The sequence below is a fragment of the Bombus flavifrons genome, chromosome 5 (genome assembly GCF_040668555.2).
Source record: "Bombus flavifrons isolate JBK064 chromosome 5, iyBomFlav1_principal, whole genome shotgun sequence".
Lineage (NCBI taxonomy): Eukaryota > Metazoa > Arthropoda > Insecta > Hymenoptera > Apidae > Bombus > Bombus flavifrons.
This window is the reverse complement of record NC_138446.1, coordinates 9,631,275-9,651,320: the sequence shown is the minus strand read 5'-3', so window position 1 is coordinate 9,651,320 and position 20,046 is coordinate 9,631,275. Positions and strand designations below refer to the sequence as shown.

Sequence of the window (20,046 nt, the reverse complement as noted above, 5' to 3'; positions counted from 1 at the left end):
AAACATAACTGAAATAATGTGGGCTGTTAGTTTTGGTCTTATATCTGTATTTTGTGTCTTTTAAATTACTAAATATGTACTTCTTGTTTATGCTTGTTATGTAATATGTTGATATGTAGATCTTGAATGAAGAGGTATGGACAGGTTACTGACTGGAGAATTAGTTGTGTTTGTGACTTTAGAATTATATTTGATGTTTTCTAAATTATTAAATAATTCATTGTTTATGGACGCCGAACTCTGTTATATTATGTATATGATATTATAATTATATTTAATATGTAAGATATATTGTATTGTATATGTAAGATATTGATATTGTATTAATTTAATTAATATCGTATGTAAGATATATTATATTGTATTGTATATGTAAGATATTGATATTTATCAATTTTAGACGAAACGTGAATCAAAAAGGAAATCAATATGACCATTGATTGATCAATTCTAGAGAAAGATATCATATTTATGATAAAGAGATGCGAAGAATAAATTAATTTCGTTCAAACTTTAAAATATATTAAATTTTTTAACAAAATTATTACAATTTTAACAAGATCAAAAAAGGTATCCAAATTTAGAATAAGCGCCACAGCTTCGGGTCATTGGCTTTCAAGGTATAAACACAAACGTTCTCAGCTTTATTTCCGTGTAGAACCTTGACTTAATTTTCTGCATTCAATGGTATGTACACACGGATTCCTTATGTAATTCAAAGTCAAGAAGGTACGACTTCCTTCCAAACTAATTTTCTGCTTGGTAAATTTCCCGATAAAAATAATTATGCCATCAATTATTTAAAAACTCGAAAAAAGGTAAAATTATAATCCTTTTTATAATAATGAATTTTTCTAATAGCATGTATGTAATAATAAATTGTAATGATAATATTCTATACTTATATCTATTATAAATGAAGAAATTGAAAAAACACATATTATGATATTATTTCTTATATAAACGTAAAGAATGTGTGAATGTTTATTCACTACTTCTGAAATAATGTAACAAAATATTCGATTGGACAAGTGAATGGATTAATATGTTAATATCTTGAATAAACATGATACATCAATAGTGCAAGTGACGTAAATAAATGAAACTAATCGAATATAAAATGAACGCATTGAAAACTGAAATTTTATTAGATTCCAACATATTACTATATATTCATTTAAAGTATCACTTTATTTTTTATAATATTAAAATATCAAAAAAATTTGTATTAAGTAATACTTCGAAAATTTCTATTTTCTCGAAAAGCTAGTTGAACAAAATTTTTTTTTTATATTTGCGATTTATCTTTCTTATACGCAAAATACGTATTTCGACATTGAAATATTTATATACATAATAATATAATACATACATAATATAATTTTATTATACTATATTAGCATTTTATACAATATAAACATAACTACGTTTATATAATTCTTATTGTTAGAAATTATAAGCTACAAGTTACTGGTACTGATAAATTATCTTACTAGCAATAAAACAAATAAAGTTGCACAAATGTTATCTATTTGATGTATTTATGTATTACGTAGATTAAAGGAAATGACTGTCATAAACAATTATTTAGAAAACTATTCATTAATAAAAATAGTGTAATACTTAAAATATAATCGAATATGACAGCTAACTTGTAATTGATAGAATTTAATTGTAGTACATGTATTATATGTATAGTATTGCACGTATACATATGTTTACTATATATATTTATCGTATTTGTTGTAAAGAAAGTTAATTACTACTAATAACGAGAAACTTGTAACTTGTTAGCTGTAAAATTTCACAAATGACATTATTGTGTAAGAAGCTTCAGAGTATAATCAACAGTATAATATAATTTTAAGAAATCACTTACTTGACAGGACAGCGATCGAAAATGTTTAACCTCGATACTGGTGAATGTGTTCTATTATACGGTGTGTTTTCCTGTCGAAATTTATGCCGGCACGAGACGCCGATAATGTATCGTTTGAAACGAATCTGCATTCTTTGATGCAGGCGCGACCGAATAGCTACAATTGCATGAATCACTTCCTTCACGCTAATTAACAAGAATACAGATATTTCAGATTGATAATATTACATTTAATTGATGAAAATCCTCATAGGAAATGGTATATCACTTAACATTCTACGCCATAACTGGACGAATCCGATACGATGAGTCGAATCTGTGTACCTTGTCTCTGGTCGAACGCGAGAGATCGATCGAGGTTGAATGCCGGTGATGTCAATATTTCCGACAGGTAACTTCAGAACCCTTAGACAGATGGTGCGAACAGTGCTTTAAAATGGCGGCATGAAATTTAATTTCATTCTCCTCTCCACGATCGACAATTTCCTTATGATGTTTATGTTTATGTGATGTTATGATTTACTACTAATATTTACATGCTGATCAATTAGATCTAAGTACAGGGATATCTACCATCTATTATCCAAATTTTAAATTACATCGTAAAAAAAATGTTCAGATCGTTAGGTATAAAAAACATCGAACGAAGTAAAAAAAGAGTCGAAAAATGCAAATAGTGTCATTGTATATATTTGATTATTTTTCAAGGAAACACCATGCGCAAAGTGTTTGGTGACACCAAACTCCCCCTGTGTTATAACCTATAACTAACTCTGGTTCTAGTAGCAGCTCACAGATGGTGCATGCCATGTTTTAATTGTAGTAGTAAGTCTATATGTTGCTATTTTCCAAGTTCTCGCGAGCGCGGGTTCTTAAGTGGATAATACTCTATATTAAATTCTGTATTATTTAGTAATACTTTAGTAATATATTTCATATGACTATACAAATTTAATGCTATGAAAATGAAATGTAGAATCTAATAATCAAAATACTTCATTAGAAAGTAAATTTTTGTAACCTCTGTATATTAATATATGATAGAAACACCCTAATCGAAGTAGTATAATACATGTTTATTATTGTTTAAATATCTGTAGTAATATATGTTTATCAAATTCGAGAATTAATAGGTTAGGTTCAAATTCATAAACACACTCATAGTACAATTGTTATGTTACATTCGTTGTTTTAATCTGTATAGTTAAGAACACAGAAAAATGGCATTTTAGCCAATCTTTTTACTGAATAGATGAAAATTTGCATATTCATAGTTTTTAATATAAGAAGGATGTCATATTTTTGGTAAGTTCATATAGCAATTATATAGAGTATCTAAAGTACTACAAAGCTGTTAATCAATATTATGATGCAGAGTTACTCACAAACTCGTGCGCATTTGAGATTGTCTAACTCAATGTTGCATCGTTCCCAATGTAAGCTGTAATCTGCAGTGGAGGAAGAGCTCATATTTCAGCACGTAGTTGATTATTCTTTTACTTCAACAAAGACAATCGAAATGACTTTTGATTGTTTCACGTTTCTTTACGTTGTATATGAACGCACACAAGATAGACTATTGCTTCGATAATATAACTGGCCATATGTCGGGTCTCGTCTGGCCAATTATCGAGAGAGGTATATTTTTAGAAAATTTCAAATATTAAATGCGAATGAGATATATATAGATAGATAGATAGATATATATATATATATATATATAGATATACAGTGGCTCACGAAAGTATTTTAACATTTACCATCGAAAACATTTATGTATTGTACATTGTATGCATTATATAAAACATTCTGAAATGTTTTAGTAAGAATTAATATTCAGTAGGGCTATGTTTTATGTGTTCAACAATTTATTATATGCTCAAAATCGCTGTTCATATTGTATAGTTAATTTATGTTTACAGTAAATACAACATATGCAATATATTATAAATTTTCTATTATAAGTGTTCAAATACTTCCGTGAGTCACTGTATATATTCATTTATTTTATATAGGTAATATCAAACGTACGCCTTACGAAATCAGTTTCGAGAAATGGAGGGGATAGCGACGGCCGATTAACGAAGCAAAATCCCGGTAGGTTAAAGCAATGGTTTGTAAGGGGTGGGGTATCCCGTGACAAGGAAATACCGGTCATCGTGAACACAGCGCAGAACAGAACGGTACCATTCTTTGGGTGCCAGTCAGCGCGCAACATTCATTTTTAGTAGGGAATTGGCTCTCGAACTGGAGCGCGGTCGCAACGACCGCAAGAGACACCTGTTGCGCCACTAAGTAAGCCGGCAGCCGCGAAACACGAACGCAATAACGATGCGCTCTATTCGAATGTGTTTGCGCGCCAAGTGACAACGTGATTTGTTGACGATTTTTGTTCTATGTTTTGAAGAGAACGGTTTTTTCAAAGAAGAGGTATACATTGTTTATTTATCTTGGTAACGTTCCTCTTTTTCTTTCAATATTTTGAGGTGCATTTTAATGGTGGCTGTGAGATCAAACCGTTTGAAGAGAATTTATTTGATTGCAACATCGATTTGCACCTGAGGAGAGAGTTGAAGTTTTGTGGCTGTTGCATCGATTATATTTCTTAAAGGACACTTGTTATGTAATATCTTTTTAATACTGTTTTATTAGTATATAAATTATATATGAGAACAAGATAAAATTATAAATTAATATGAAAAATTAATATACAACTGTGTTATTGAAGTATTATATTAAATATCTTACATGAACCGCTTGTAGTTCATTTCGAGTTTTGGCTAGTAACATTATACGGTTATTCCCCCAATGTAACAGTAATTTTTCACCGTCCACAATTAAATGTGTAACGCAATCGGGTTGCAAATTCGGGTGAACCTCTTTTTACTTCTCTACTTCTTTCTCTCTTTTGAATCCCAATTATATTAAGCAACATACTAATTTAATTAAAGAATATATTATGGTACGAAAGGGACAAGCATAATTTTTCTTTTTTATAAAATAAGTAATATCCGATCAGGTCATGTTTTATTTGCAAACACTATCGATTATATTAACAATTCATTTCATTTGCAGTTTGTGTCTACAAAGAAGAATAACTCAAACCAAGATGTAAACAACATTGCTTACATAACACATAATAGAAATTTTAAGTACCTCTGAAATAACCACATACATGTATAAATTTTGTACATCTATTTATATAGATTTCTTATCACTTTACATGGATTTTATGAAAAAGACAGAAAAGTTATACACATTCGACCTTAACAACCACAACTCTATAACACCTTGGAGACACATTCTTGCTGAAATGCAATTCCGTTGTCACGCGCATAATAATGAATCGATTACCATGTAGTAATGAACGTGATATCTATTACATTAAATCGATATGATTCTCTCTTATTCTAGCTTCTATAGTGCCTATAGTTCAAAATATCTGAACATTTATTACAGAAAACTATATTGATGGAATTAGAAGTTAATCTAAAAATGTACATAGAAGTCGGAGAACATTTACTGCAAACATATATCTAGTAAAAAAATAGAATATAACAGTTTCATATAAATATATAATTAGTTGTAAATATTGTAGATTATTAATGTAATGAATAATTGATCGTTCGAATACTATGGTAATCTTTACTTATATACTTGCAATAAATATCAACATATATATAACTTCTACATATGTACATATACAGATTATATGATAAACGCAATATATTCATAAAATGTTTTTAGAAGTGTAAATCAAGGTAGTTTGTGAATCACTGTACATCATACATGCTATCAAAAATTTCGTATCTGACCATTGCCTGTTCCTAACAGAGATTAAAGCTCAATAGAAGAAAGTCTTGCGTGACACCTTGTGACTCAAACTCTATATATTTTGTTGCTGAGGCAGAAATAAACGAGGTAAACGACAGGTAACGGTAGCAGGAGGCAGAGAACGCATTATCGCAAATCAGAGTGAAAGAGCTAGAACGGAAGCTTCAAAAACCGCCAAAAGACGTACAAAAGAGACACAAGGATGTTGAAAGTAGTGGGATTGGAGGATAACCAGCGATTTGCATTGATGAAAGTAAGTCAACCATTCAATTGGAAAGAAGGTACGATGTGGTCACAGGGTCGAGGTTAATAATATGTCACTCTTGAAAAGAACATTATGAACGTGTCTGGCGAATATTTTACTAACGTTCTGGGATCTTGTGATTGAGCAGTTCATTTAATTTAATTTTTGTTTGTTGATTTCAATATACGAAACATATTGTAACGTGATCTTTTTGTATATTTCTAACACTATCAATTATCTGTCAAACTTATTACGTATTTCGAAACGAAGCAACGATATATATGAAGTATATATTTCAACAATAATTTATCCGATATCAGGTAGAATCAAGTCTTGCTTCTGTCGACTTCTTATTTTTACATACTACTCCAAACAAATTATTGCCTACATACTTCGTACATATTATTGAATGTTTCTTGAATTGCACAATAAATTGATAATAATAAAGGTATATAATTGAGTTTAAAAAATGTGTGGATGCTGAAACTTCCATAAGTAAAAGTGCAAGAAAAAATTCTAACATTCTGTTAAGTTTCTTCCATCAAATCAAATAACTTTCATCTAAATATTTTTTCGCATTTCAAAGAAACAGCCGCGTCAAAGAAATAACAGCGTACATACACTCAAATCGGATACACCGGTAGAAAGTTACAATAATAAGGAAAATTAATGACAAACTACAGTTTTTTAAACTAAAATGATTAGAGTGTCTTAATTATTTAAATGTTCGTTGTTAACTGGCAGCGAGAATTTTCTGCAAGATCGCTCTACATATGAAACAGATACAAAGACGGGAAGCAAATGTCGGTTCAGTCCTTATTGTGATTCAAATAAAAAAGATTGAAATAATGAGCAATTATCACAGCTATTTTAAATACAGCTGATACCGTATGCAAACTTGAAACCGAATAAACAAAGAAGTGTTAAATTACATACATGATCACAGAATATACTATTAATATACAACTAATTTGAATAGACAATCAGAAGTAATAAAAAATCACAGGATTCACGTAATAAAATTTTTACACTTCAGAAACATTCTATAAATGAAAGGATAAAAAGACAATCATTACACATGTAAATTCTTGACTAGAGCAAATGAGATTATTCAATACACAGGAAATACTTAATGTTGAAATAATGTATCCTTCATTGATATGCAACAAACATCAGAAACGTAGTAAATTTAATCCGACCTCGTCATTTTTATGAAGAAACTCGGAGATATAAAGTATGATATTTTATACTGTAAAGATTTATTTAAAATGAAGCTACTAAAGAGTTATAACATTTAGCAATATAATTAGTGTAAGTATATACTTGTATATACTGTATATATCCTGTATATATTGTATATACAGGATGACTCATTTGGAGTGATATAATTATCTCCTAAACCATTCGTCATGCAAACAAATGTTTCAACTAAAACATACTCTATTTTAAGGGAGACATCTCCTGATGATCATAAATCTTATCTAGACGGACGTGCCTTCGAGATTTCGAGCTTTTGTAAATAGTACTATGTATACGTTTTTATTCAGATTAGCGTGTGTCCCATTTCGTGACGAACTCAAATCACAACATGTTGATGTTTCAAGGTCATTCAAGGTCACTTACTGTTGTTCAAAATTTATCTTTACTCACCAGAGTATTTCGTCGATTCAGCCGTGAACACAATTCTAAATCACACTAATGATCGTAAATTATCGTTACTTTTATTTACGAACAGAGGATATCTGCTGCTACGCCTGATACTTAGATATCCTCAGTTACTGTTACAGTTGCTTCGAAGGAATCAATATTATTGTGACTAACAAACTTCATTTTGGTATCAATTCAATTTACGATGGCTCATTATACGTACAACGAAGTTGTCGATGTGATTTGGGTTGTTAGAGAATGTCGAGTGAGAATGTTCGAATTATTTCTGCAACATTGGAGAGGGTGAAACTATCTTTTAGAGATAGAGGAAATCAGTGCATTGATATTCGAGGTCATTTCGAATACCAACAATAAATAACAATTTCTGGACGTTTAAGGAAGGCAAGCTTTGAACGGCAGTAAACTACCTTGAATGAGCTCGGCGTGCAAACATATCTAGGTCAATGAATTCATCATGGAACGGACTACACGTCCATATAAACAAAAACATATGGTTTCATTTAAAAAAGAAGAAGAAAAGAATTTAAAGAAGCAAGTCACCTGGAAATCTCGAAGGTACGTTCACCTAGATAACGTCCGAAACCATAGCGTAACATTCGCAACTTCCAGAATTCGTCATAGCCTAACTATCTTATATCATCAAGCCTAAATTTATAGCTATCGATAACCGAACGCGATAACTCTGAAGAAGCCTTGATAAACTTGACACGTATCGTCACTTCTATAAAAGACGTGACGTTAACAGATGGATATATTTCTTAATGTTCATCTTCTACAATGATTCTATAAAGAATATATTTATGTATCTATGTAGAATAGCTCATGAAAGTTGAACACGTACTACAGAAAAGTTGTATAAATTCATTATACGTATTACACAAAACTATTTGAAGTTTCATGAACATTACAGTGAGACACAATTACCATGATTATGTTGGTAAAATTTGAAATGAATCAGGAAATGTATATCCATAGAAATTATAATACAAGATATTTCTTATAAACATAATATGTAAACAAAGATATTTAGCAGAGGTTTTTTAAAGTATTTGAGTAGCCATTACATTAATAGGCAACAGTATTTAATCATCGTTAGCACTAATTATATGTTTAAGACCATTATTTATATTGCATACTAATTTTTTATTAAATACATGTTTGCACCAAATGTCTTATAACTTCTATATAGATTTTTAGACTGGCTTCAAATACCAATAACGACGATAGCTGTGCTTCATTAAATAAAATTTCAAAATGTTTTATATAACACACATACTACATAAAAGCATCCAAATACTTTCATGAATCAGTGTATATACCAACACTAATTATATTGTTAAATTTTACAAATCTCTACTGACTTCATTCTATGTCTACGATATTTTCATTCTCATATTCTGACCATTCTACTTTGTGACATGATTTATTTTTCTTTTTTCCAGTCATTCACGCAATGACACTTGTTATCATGCAAACCTGTTCGACATGGAAGTATCGTTCTATCAGTGGATCATCATCATAGTCGACGATGAACATTTACTTCCTATCCCTTTAAAACTTTCATTTCACGCTGCCGGCAGTGAGCACGCTTTTTATCATTGCTTTCGTCGCTCGCAAACGTGTCATTATTCGATGGATTTCACCCGATGAAAACTACTTTATCGCGAGACGTGGACCGTGCATACACCTCTTCTGTCTTTGTTCGTCGATTTCTTTTTTGAGAGTCGCTAAATCCATCCGTAGAGTTTAAATAACTCTTCTTTGTGAAAGACAGTTCTTTCTATACCTGTTTCTTATGTACATAATGTTTTTGTAAACGAACGTCAAGATGATCGAGAGTGAACGGTTCCCTCGCGTAAAACGGCACTTTCTTTACCCTGCTGTTCACCCATACAGACTGACACATGATCTTACAACGTGACGCTGATACTATTGAAGATTAAACGCACACATTTGTACATCTCTGCATGTCCATTAGCCTCCTTATACACGATTCTGTGCGCATAAATCGGTTTCATCAGGTACACGAATTGTGCTACATTGAGGATGTGACTAGCATATTAAGTTTGATGTTTCATCAATAGATTAGATTACACGATAGTGCCTATAAATTCTGTTTATTTAATGAGCAAGGAAATTTTGCAAAAGATATTACGTAGTATAAGGGAAAGGGTTAATACCTATAGATGGTATAATAATTAAAGATTAACCAGTATAAAATAAATAAAAACAGTATTTTTTCGTCAGTCAATTAAGTTACGTGATAGTTCCTTCGTGTATTTTATTTCATATAAGAAATTTTAATAAAGATAGTGAAAGAGAGACAAAAGATGAATGATATTAATGTATCGGTGGCCATTAAATTTCGTATAATCATTTTTCATCTTTTGTAATAGTAACAGCAGTTTTTTGTCATTCACACAAATTCATATTTCTATAAATACTACTAAGATAAAAACTGAATATAATTTATTTCAATTTTTAAATATCATAGCGATAATTTTACGTTGAAATTTGATATATGCAGATATGTAAAATATTCAAAATAAGATATTCGTTATAATATTTAGAAGGTAAAATTCATAAATCTGTGTACAGAAAAATATGCATTTTCGTAAATATTTATAATGTAATTATTATTATTGGATGATAAGTTATACAAGTATACTTTGTAACTCCTTAGTTAACTTTTGTGAAAGAATAACTCCAATTCAATTTTACTTAACAAGTACCTGCCAATATCTAGCGTTAGATAGAGTTTCGCCTGATGTTCGATTTAAGCTGACTGATTTAAGCTGATGTTCGGAACTAAGCAATTTCGCGAATCGTGACCGACATACGAAGATCTTAGAAAATCTTGCACTTATGGCAATTGAGCTTCGCGGTCACTATAAAACGCGCATGAGTCTGCTATGCGCGGAAGAAGTTTTTAGAAAAAAGCTAAATTAACATAGATATAATTAACGTAATACATACACTCACCTATATATTTTTTACTTTTATTTTTTTTTTGATTGTCATTGATTAACGAGGACGCAGAAAGCATATACGTCCTTCTATGATACATTATTATTATAATCGTAATATTATTTACATTAATTCATTTTCAAGCTGAAGTGATACAATTTACAATGTGTTGGAGAAAAAAGAATAATCAGAATAGAAGTTGAATTTTTATCATAATCGACATTAGGAGAAATTTTTCTAAAATTTACTCTATAAGTATTTGCAAATAAAATTAAACTTAATTAAAAAACAGAATTCCAAATGATGCAATTTTCAATATGACAGAAAAAATATATATTTAGAATAGAATTTGAATTCTTACCATAATTAATATTGCAAAATTCATTCGAATGTTTTAAAATAAATGCAGCATACAAAATAGGGTTTCAATTACAAGCACAGATTCCATAGACGTCGTGTATCGGTGACCCGTATTTTGATTCTTGGTAACAGGATTGAGTTAACCTGCTGAAAAATTTACGTGAAAGTAAATAAGTGCAGGTGGTTTTGTGTGAAACAAAGTTGTCTAAGATTTTTGCGCTGACCGTAAAATTGTTAGTGCACTTCCCAGAAAAACGATTTGCTTTCACTGCAAATCATGGATGAAAGGCGTGCTAGCAAATTTTCAATATAACCAATCCCTCCTGCTAAAAGATAGATACAGTATGGCTATAGATGTTATAGAAATACGTATTTTATAAGTTATAATGTAAGATTATAGTATGATATAAGCAATGACATAATTACGTGGCATAGCTTTTAATGTTTTTCGCTCTAATTTATATAAGTACTATGCTATCTCAATTTCCTAACACTGTGTCATTATACTTTTGTTATACAACTATGTAAAAAGATGTAGGTTCATCACCATAATTTTGCTAAGCCTAGTTACATAAAAATTTTATCACGAATCTTAGTAAAAATACATAAAAAATTAATTAATTTTTCATAATCATTTCTATTTTCATTTGAATTCCATGAAATTTGGAAAAATTGAAGTATTGATAGCATTACGAAAGGTATTTGTTTTTTTTAACCATAAAAATCTTTTTTATATCTCACATTTCTTTAAAAATATCTATTATTTTAATGCATCTTTTGATAAGACACTTGTGTAAATTATTTGCATTTACATCTATTATTAATATCACGAATATAGTTACAAGTTTATTACTTTCATGCATCATTCTACTACCTCGTCCTTATATTTTGATATAATAATTCTGGATTATTTCTTTACTTCTTTCTGTGACAACCATAAACTCGCATAGTCTTAAATCTTCTTTTTTTTGTTATTTCGCGTATGATACGTGAATTCTAAATTTTATTACACAACCGGCTAATTTATACAAACTTCTGATTTCAGTTTAGGCGGACAGTTCAAGATATTCTGAAACAACCGCATCATGACGATAACTTTCTACTACGTTGGCTTCGAGGTATGAATTCTTGTAATTTGTTGTAACCGTCCGTACGGTTTCTCAACATTGCATGCGTCAAACGTGCCCCGAAGAAAATTTATCAATCTCACGACAAATCGCAACTTGGACCTTTATGTTCATTTATTTCATTAGAATCGGCGACGTTTCCTGGCGATTATTGCTTTTATGATATGTATACTATACACAATCATTTTTAATGTCCCACCTGATTGGCTGGTTCAAAGACGGCAGGCACAATCATCAGAGAACTTAATCCCTTAAATTATACAAAATAAGACATTGTTTGGAAATCCTTATGTACAGTGGCTCATAAAAATATTTAAACACTTATCGTAAAGAATTTTTATGTACAATGGCTCCAAAAGTATTTGCAAATGCCCTTATTTTCCAGTGAAGCATTTTCTCATCAGACCCTACGACTCATTTTCCTGGTATTAAATTTTTCTAATCATAAGAAAAAATTGCTAAATGGTTCGAAATATACTTAATCTTAATTAATTAATATGTAAATGCTATAATAAATACAGTGATGTACAAATACTCTTTTTAGCCAGAGTATATACGGGGTGGTTGGTAACTGGTGGTACAAGCGGAAAGGGGGTGATTCTACGCGAAAAAAGAAGTCGAAAATATAGAATAAAAATTTTTCGTTTGAGGCTTTGTTTTCGAGAAAATCGACTTTAAATTTTCGCTCGGTACGCGTGCGGTACGTTATAACGGATCTCACTGTAGATTGTTGTCTCGGTGGAAAAATTAAAAAAAAAAAAAGAATTTTAATTTTTCCATCGAGACAACGATCTACAGTGAGATCCGTTATAACGAGACGTGATAAAGTGCACGCGTACCGAGCGAAAATTCAAAGTCGATTTTCTCGAAAACAAAGCCTCAAAGGAAAAATTTTTATTCTATATTTTCGACTTCTTTTTTCGCGTAGAATCACCCCCTTTCCGCTTGTACCACCAGTTACCAACCACCCTGTATATTGTATGTATTATATGTATACAAAATTTGGAAGTTTCATTAGCGCATATGATTACACCGAACACTCAAATTTGAAACAAATCTGAGAATGTATATAGAAGTTACAAGATATTTCGATACTGAAACCATGCATTTAATAAAGAATTAGTATATAACATAAATACTAGTCTTAAACATGTAATTAGTGCTATGGTCCCACTGAATAACGTGGCTTATTAATATGATGAGTAATTCACTATTCAAATATTTTCACGAGCCACTGTGTGTAATTGTAAATCATAATTCAGTAGACGTGCATTCTCTTCTGTTGTGGTCTCTGAACAAAGCCTCGTGAAAGAAAGAATCTAACATTCACTAGTATCTTCAAATTAAGTGTAATTTGCAATGAAATACACGTGATGAGAAATTAATAACTGGTTGAACACTAATGACACAAATGGAATATACTTCATATACTACTCAAAAGATTGTCATATAAAATAATTTAAAAAATAAAAAATTATAAATAAATATAAATTGATATATAAAAATTCTTTAATATCCATTCAGTACAGTGAAAGAAATGTATTTTCATGAGATCATTGAATAAAATTAGACATTAGAAAATTTACAACGGAGAGCAAAAAGTTTTTTGTTTAAGTATCTTCTGCGAAATTAGGAAATTTAATTTTAATCGTATAAAAAAATATATAATAAATGAACATAAAATTTTTATTAGTATTAAATTTGTTAATTTTCCAATTTCATTTGTATTATAAATATGTAATGTAAAATTAAATATTTCTTGACTTTAAAATAGACATTAAAAAATATATATGATTTTTAGCAAGAAAATGGGACCCGGTTGCTGCGGAGAAGATGCTACGTGAGGTATGGATGTTTTCACTTATAATTACTGACACAAATCCATCTATTCACTTCCCTATTTCTCCCTTTTTTTTAATTATTTAGTTTCATAAAAACCGAAAAATAAATAAATTCCTTCGCTGTAGAAAAAATCTTTTCGAAAGGGGGACAACATCGTTCAAACTTATATTGAACTTTCACATATCTCATATTGCGTCGGTTGCATTATACGTGCGAATTATACAATGTAACCATATTATTATTAATCACATAACTAACAGATTTATAGGACTTTATTTAATTAATTTCAAAATTCCATTATCCATATATTAATTGCATTTTTCCTATTTTATTGTATTCCTATTATCGTATATCTCTTCTTTATAATGAAATGTAATACATATTGTCAATCGGATTGACTCACATTGATATAAATATCTCGATAAATTTTTGCTTGATTAAAGAAAAACTGTGAAAGATATTACATGAAGAAAAATTCTAATAGCATATATAAAAATGAAGTTCCTCGCGACTGCCTAACGGTATTGCCATGTAAAATTGTGCAGAAGAGAATGTAAGACCAGGCCACCATTTACTTTGCAAGGTATATACAGTGGAAAATTATCAATCTTGTTGAGCGACTGGCAATGTGTTAGACACTAATGACACCGGTCCTAATGAATTCATTAACTGTTTGTAGTCTTATTTCAAACTGTAATACAGTTGAGGTCAACATCAATTATTTAGTATTTAGTATTGAAACATATTGTCTAAATATAACTTCTGCTTTAGATAGATTTGATAGTACTGGTATTAATAGAAACAAATCAAAGTACAAAGTATAAACATACGTTGTTATTGGCAACAAAGATACAGAAATATATCCAAATAATAGATCACTTCTGGAAATAGTCTATTGAATATGAATCAGATCAAACAAAATGTTATTATTTATGAAAATATGAAAATATATATTCTATCCATGAATTGCTCTTAAAAATAGCTTATTGAGTATGAACCAGTCGAAGCAAAATATTAAAGATTATTCGAGCCACAAACGATTAACAAAAATGAATGAAAAAAGAATCATTTACCTCAGAGAGCAAACCTTTTCATACTAAAAATAAGGATATATAGTTTCGAACTCATACGCATTCCTTGGCATACTGTTATCTAGAAATCTACGTCTTAGGGCATAATTGCGATAAGTTGCACACTCAATGTTAGCATCGACTATCACGTTAATCAGTCATCACCTTTCGCGCTTGATGCTCTATAGCTCTAGCCATGAATTTAACCGAGAAAGTCTGAAGAAACACGTTTCACGATCTTTTGAATTTTCACTGACTTATAGATCGTCTACGAAGCGTTAACGAAGTATACTCTCTCTATGGTCTAGTGGCCAACAGAAGGAAAAAACCAATTCTTCTACACAATATGCACTTTTCATCGCTTCAGATGCTTCGCAGTATAGTACTTCCGAATTCTTTTCGCTGTATTCGCAGTTAATTAATTATTACAATTAGTTTAATTAATGAGCGAAGTACGAGCAGTACATTATTTATTAAAGAAACGTTTGAATTTATTTATATTAATTTATCTTTTATGTTATTGTAGGATTTTTATATTTTATACCTATTAAAATATTAAAAAATTGTATTATCTTACTGTGAAAAATATAGGAAAAGAGACCGATTAATTTTGAAATTTAATACTTGAAAGTAGCTTTATCCATTTTCTTTAAATTGGACTTGTACCATATTTAAACTTATATTCATATATATATATATATATATATATACATGTCTGATATATATATGTATATATGAAAAGAATACTTGTTCATAAAACCAAGAAAAATCAGTAAGTTCTACAGCTCACACTTCAAGCTGATGAGCAAAGAGAGAGCAGAATAACTGTTTGTAATGCAAACAACTGCAATATTTCATACCTGCTTGTATATTGATCAACCTACTTTTGTACGCATTTCTTTTTATATTCATATATTTCGTTGCAAAATTATAGTTAGAAAATATAAAATTATCATTAACAAATTAACGAAGAAAACATATTTCATTTAATAATTAAATTAAAGTTTAACGTTATTAATAGTAAATTTAATAACTTAAATTCTCTTACGCGAAGATCTTGATTGTAATTTTTTGTTTTGTGCCTGCATCGGTTTATAAAACCGATAAATAAAAACGAAAAATAAAACGTTGGAGAACTTGATACACGATTCGATGCTTGTAACGCTACCCATATTGTGCCATTACCGATTTCCATAATTAACGACATTCAAAAATGCGAAACGATCCTAATATCGCGATGCGTACTACTTTCTTCTTTCGAATAGAATTCCGGATATTGCAATATGTTAGCTGCAACTATAATCCCTTTCTCCCCTTAAGGCAAACTAGAAATTAAATTTCTCAATTCCACTTAATTCTTAGGTATTAAGAGAACGTTTATAGAAACAGAAATTTTCTTTGAACTATACAGGATGTATGTGTCTGTGTATCTCTGGTAATAATCGTTCATGGTACTGATGTTCTCTAAAACTTCAATCATTCGCTAAATCTTTTATTTCTATGTATGTAGAAAGTCATCAATTCGATTATCTTCAATTCCCTATAAAATTAATAAAAAGAAAAAATTCATATGAACATATGTCATATTTAGTGTTTCTTGCAAGACATTATTTTGATAATTCTAGTTGTAGTGTTTTTAGTCTAAAATTATATTTTCGAAGTATATGTTGAAAATTATAATTTTAAACTTATAGATTTTTTTGTCATAATATTGTGCTTTAAATTACATTACATCATTATACACAGTACTATATACAGTTTAATAGTCTTTAGGATTTGAAATTCACAAAGTATGAATATATTATTTATATGAACATTTTTATCTACTTTATTATTAATGCATGTACATTATATTTATAATACTTTCAGACTAAAGATGTATTACTTTTTAGTCTATGGAGTGGCGAAAACAATGGGAAGTTGACAAATTAACCGAATGGGATCCTCCTCAAATTTTGAACGATTATCTACCTCACGGTTTATGTGGTTTCGATAAAGATGGTGCCCCAGGTAAATTGTAGAATATATGCTCACCATAGCCGTAATTGAGGATGAAACATGATGAAATCAATAATTCCAATATTTTTGCAGTGATTGTAGTGTATTTCGACGCATTAGATATTTATGGTATTTTGCACGTAGTCTCGAGAAGGGATATGATAAAGGTGACCATAAAACGTCTCGAAGAATACTTAAAATTATGTAGAGAACAAATGTTAAAACACGGTCCAGCAGCTGGTCAGGTGGTCGTAATTTTTGACATGCAGGGTTTTAACTTGAAACAATATCTCTGGAGACCAGGTAAAATTTATGTATATCGACCATGATTACATAACTTCCTCAGAGTATATTTTGTTCGACTCTTTAAAGTATCATTGCCAGTTGTTTCGTAGCGTTTTTTCGTTAGTTATATGTGCTCGTGGCCCATAAAAACAAGGTAACCAATGAAATGCTTATATAAATTGAAAGAGTTATCTGTTCAATGAATTTGTAAGAAACGATCGATTAGTGATGTAATTTTTCCTAAAATGAAGCTGCTTTTTTATCACCCAATTAAATTAGTTTATTGTGATAAATATTAATTCATAATTCTATTTTCCAGCTGGAGAAGTTGTCATTACTTTAATCCAAATGTATGAGGCTAATTACCCAGAGATTTTAAAGACCTGTTACATAATTAATGGTACACTTTTTATATTACAGATAATCATATAATAAAATGATTGATGGTTTATATCTCGTATTCTTTTGTAGCTCCAAAGGTATTTGCTTTCGCATTTTCGGTGGCGAAAAAGTTTATGAACGAGTATACCTTATCAAAGATTCAAATATACAAATCGGATCCTGCGAGATGGCAGACAGCGATATTCAGTAACATTGACAGAGATCAAGTGCCTGCTTTCTTTGGAGGCACCCTTAAAGATCCTGATGGCAACCCAAAGCTTGGTACCAAGGTAAAGAAAAAGGAAACTAAGAAAAAGAAATTTATATTGTTTCAAAATTTGGACAAATTTCTTGATAAATAAAATGCGATGATATTAAAATTTTTCTTTATGTTCAGATTTGTCTTGGTGGCAAGGTCCCTAAAGAAATGTATGTAAATAACACAGAGAAAGATAAGGAGAACTTTACAACAGTTACAATTAAGAAAGGTGGGAAACTAGAGCTTGATATCCCAGCATCTGAAATGGGATCTCTGTTAAGGTATAAAAAATTCATAAACTAATTATGATATGATACAATTCTATATTTATTAATCGTGAATGGTTGGGAATTGTATAGCTGGGAATTTCGTACAGAGAACCATGACATTAGATTTGGTATTGTGAAGAAAGATTATAATGGAACACAGAAAGAAGTGATACCAATGCGACGAGTGGCTGCCCATCAATTAGATGAGATTGGAATTTTGACCTGTGAAGTACCTTCTACATGTGAGTAGACATTGTGTAAATAGTTGCATCATAAAAATATCAGATATTTTATCAATAACTTTATCTGTTGTAGATTCCATTATTTTTGATAACACTTATAGCATAATAAGAAATAAAAAAATCCATTACTCCGTGAAAGTTATACCACCATCAGAATCACAAGAAATAACACCAACAACTTTATAATTAATGTACTTAGAATAATAATATATTATAGAAAATATTCTCTCTGAAAAATACATTCTATACAGTGTAATTAATATTAAAAGAAGCCAATGCTTTTATGTTATTGCTAATCTTTTTCTTTTTTAATTGTTTAAAAATTTATCTACATGCTTAGTTGCACATTACAAAATGTAATTCTTGTTTTATTTGTGATAATTATAATGATATTATTATATATATTTATGGTATATATATATTTGTGATAATTGTATATGTTGAAATGATTTGTAAAAAAAAGGAATTCTTATAAGAAGACATATGTAAGTAATTCGACTAAAGTAAGATACTATTACAATACAATTATAAGATAGTTCTATATTTCCTAATCTTGTAAGAGATTACTCTGAGTACAAAATTGATTGTTTACTATATTACTTATAACGAAATAACATTTAGTAAAAAATTCATTGTTTAGTGACTTACAAAACTGCTCATCTCAAGTTTCGCTGCTGTAGCATACGAAATTGAATTATTTAGTCATCTTCATCGGTAAGTAACATTTCAATCAAGTCAATCTTTTGACATTGATCACCTTCTAGACGTTTTTGTGTATTCCATTTTGCTAAGGTTGGCAGTACTCTTAACTTTGTAACAGAGTTTGTTCGAAATGGACAATTCAAATCCTTCCAACTAGAAGATAGAAATATTTCAGACTAAATTTAAAACAAGAAGTATACACTAACATATACATTTTATTCTATTAAACCACCTACAATGGCCGATCTCCAACTTCAACTTCAACCAAGTGTACTGATTCTGGAGCTGTTTTAAACCCATCTTCTATGAAAGGTTCCGCTGTAATAAGAATAAAATGTTTTATATTTATATAGATTATTAACTTATTAATATGGTATATTATAAGCTATATATTTTGCAGTATTTAAAAGAAGCGTTTCTTAATCTATCATGTAATTATATTAAAACAAACATGTAACATGAAAAGATACTGATTCTAAGTGGTTTTATGGAAAGGAAGCAATGTGTCATAAAATTAAGGTTATATATAAAATAAATGACTACGGTACAGCAATTATACCTTCTACGCAGTCTGGGCACCAACTTTTGCCATTAGGAAGTTTTTTACCACTATAAAGTACGTATACTGATTCATTAGATTTGAAATTTTTCATAAATTTGAAAAAATTCTCGTATCCCTCTACGTGGTGCCGTAAAACCATCTTCTATTTTTTCTTTTTAAATGGCAAAACACAATGATATTAAAACTTAACGAGTATTTTTTTATTCTATGGGTTGCAATATGTTACTGCGCAGCAGCCTCTTATCAATTGTAAAATGGTGACATCTTTTGCACGAGATATTTTCAGTTGATATTAATCCAATTGATAAGAGACGGTTCGTTCCGATTAATAAAAATGAAAGTAATTAATATTTCAAT

At 29.8% G+C, this 20,046-nt stretch overlaps 2 protein-coding genes across 6 annotated transcripts; one reads left to right on the top strand and one right to left on the bottom strand.

Moving 5' to 3' along the window:
* Positions 1 to 4,036: 4,036 nt before the first annotated feature.
* On the top strand, positions 4,037 to 18,714 carry LOC138179915 (SEC14-like protein 2). Of its 5 annotated transcripts, XM_069113184.1 has the most exons (12): positions 4,037 to 4,309; positions 5,714 to 5,966; positions 6,278 to 6,405; positions 11,998 to 12,070; positions 13,881 to 13,924; positions 16,884 to 17,001; positions 17,083 to 17,292; positions 17,594 to 17,674; positions 17,746 to 17,945; positions 18,053 to 18,195; positions 18,274 to 18,425; positions 18,499 to 18,714. In XM_069113184.1, the coding sequence occupies exons 3-12, from the start codon at positions 6,367 to 6,369 to the stop codon at positions 18,609 to 18,611; spliced, it is 1,173 nt and encodes a 390-aa protein (XP_068969285.1). In that variant the 5' UTR covers positions 4,037 to 4,309; positions 5,714 to 5,966; positions 6,278 to 6,366; the 3' UTR covers positions 18,612 to 18,714. The 5 variants fall into 5 exon arrangements, with proteins under 5 accessions (XP_068969285.1, XP_068969284.1, XP_068969283.1 ...); XM_069113183.1 differs by lacking the exon at positions 6,278 to 6,405 and having other exon boundaries at positions 4,039 to 4,309; positions 5,790 to 5,966; XM_069113182.1 differs by lacking the exon at positions 6,278 to 6,405 and having other exon boundaries at positions 4,039 to 4,309.
* On the bottom strand, positions 18,612 to 19,828 carry LOC138179923 (thioredoxin domain-containing protein 17). The gene is made up of 3 exons (XM_069113206.1): positions 19,687 to 19,828; positions 19,364 to 19,445; positions 18,612 to 19,280 (listed from the first exon to the last, which is right to left on the bottom strand). Exons 1-3 carry the CDS (start codon positions 19,826 to 19,828, stop codon positions 19,124 to 19,126), a joined length of 381 nt encoding a protein of 126 aa, XP_068969307.1. The 3' UTR covers positions 18,612 to 19,123.
* Positions 19,829 to 20,046: the final 218 nt, after the last annotated feature.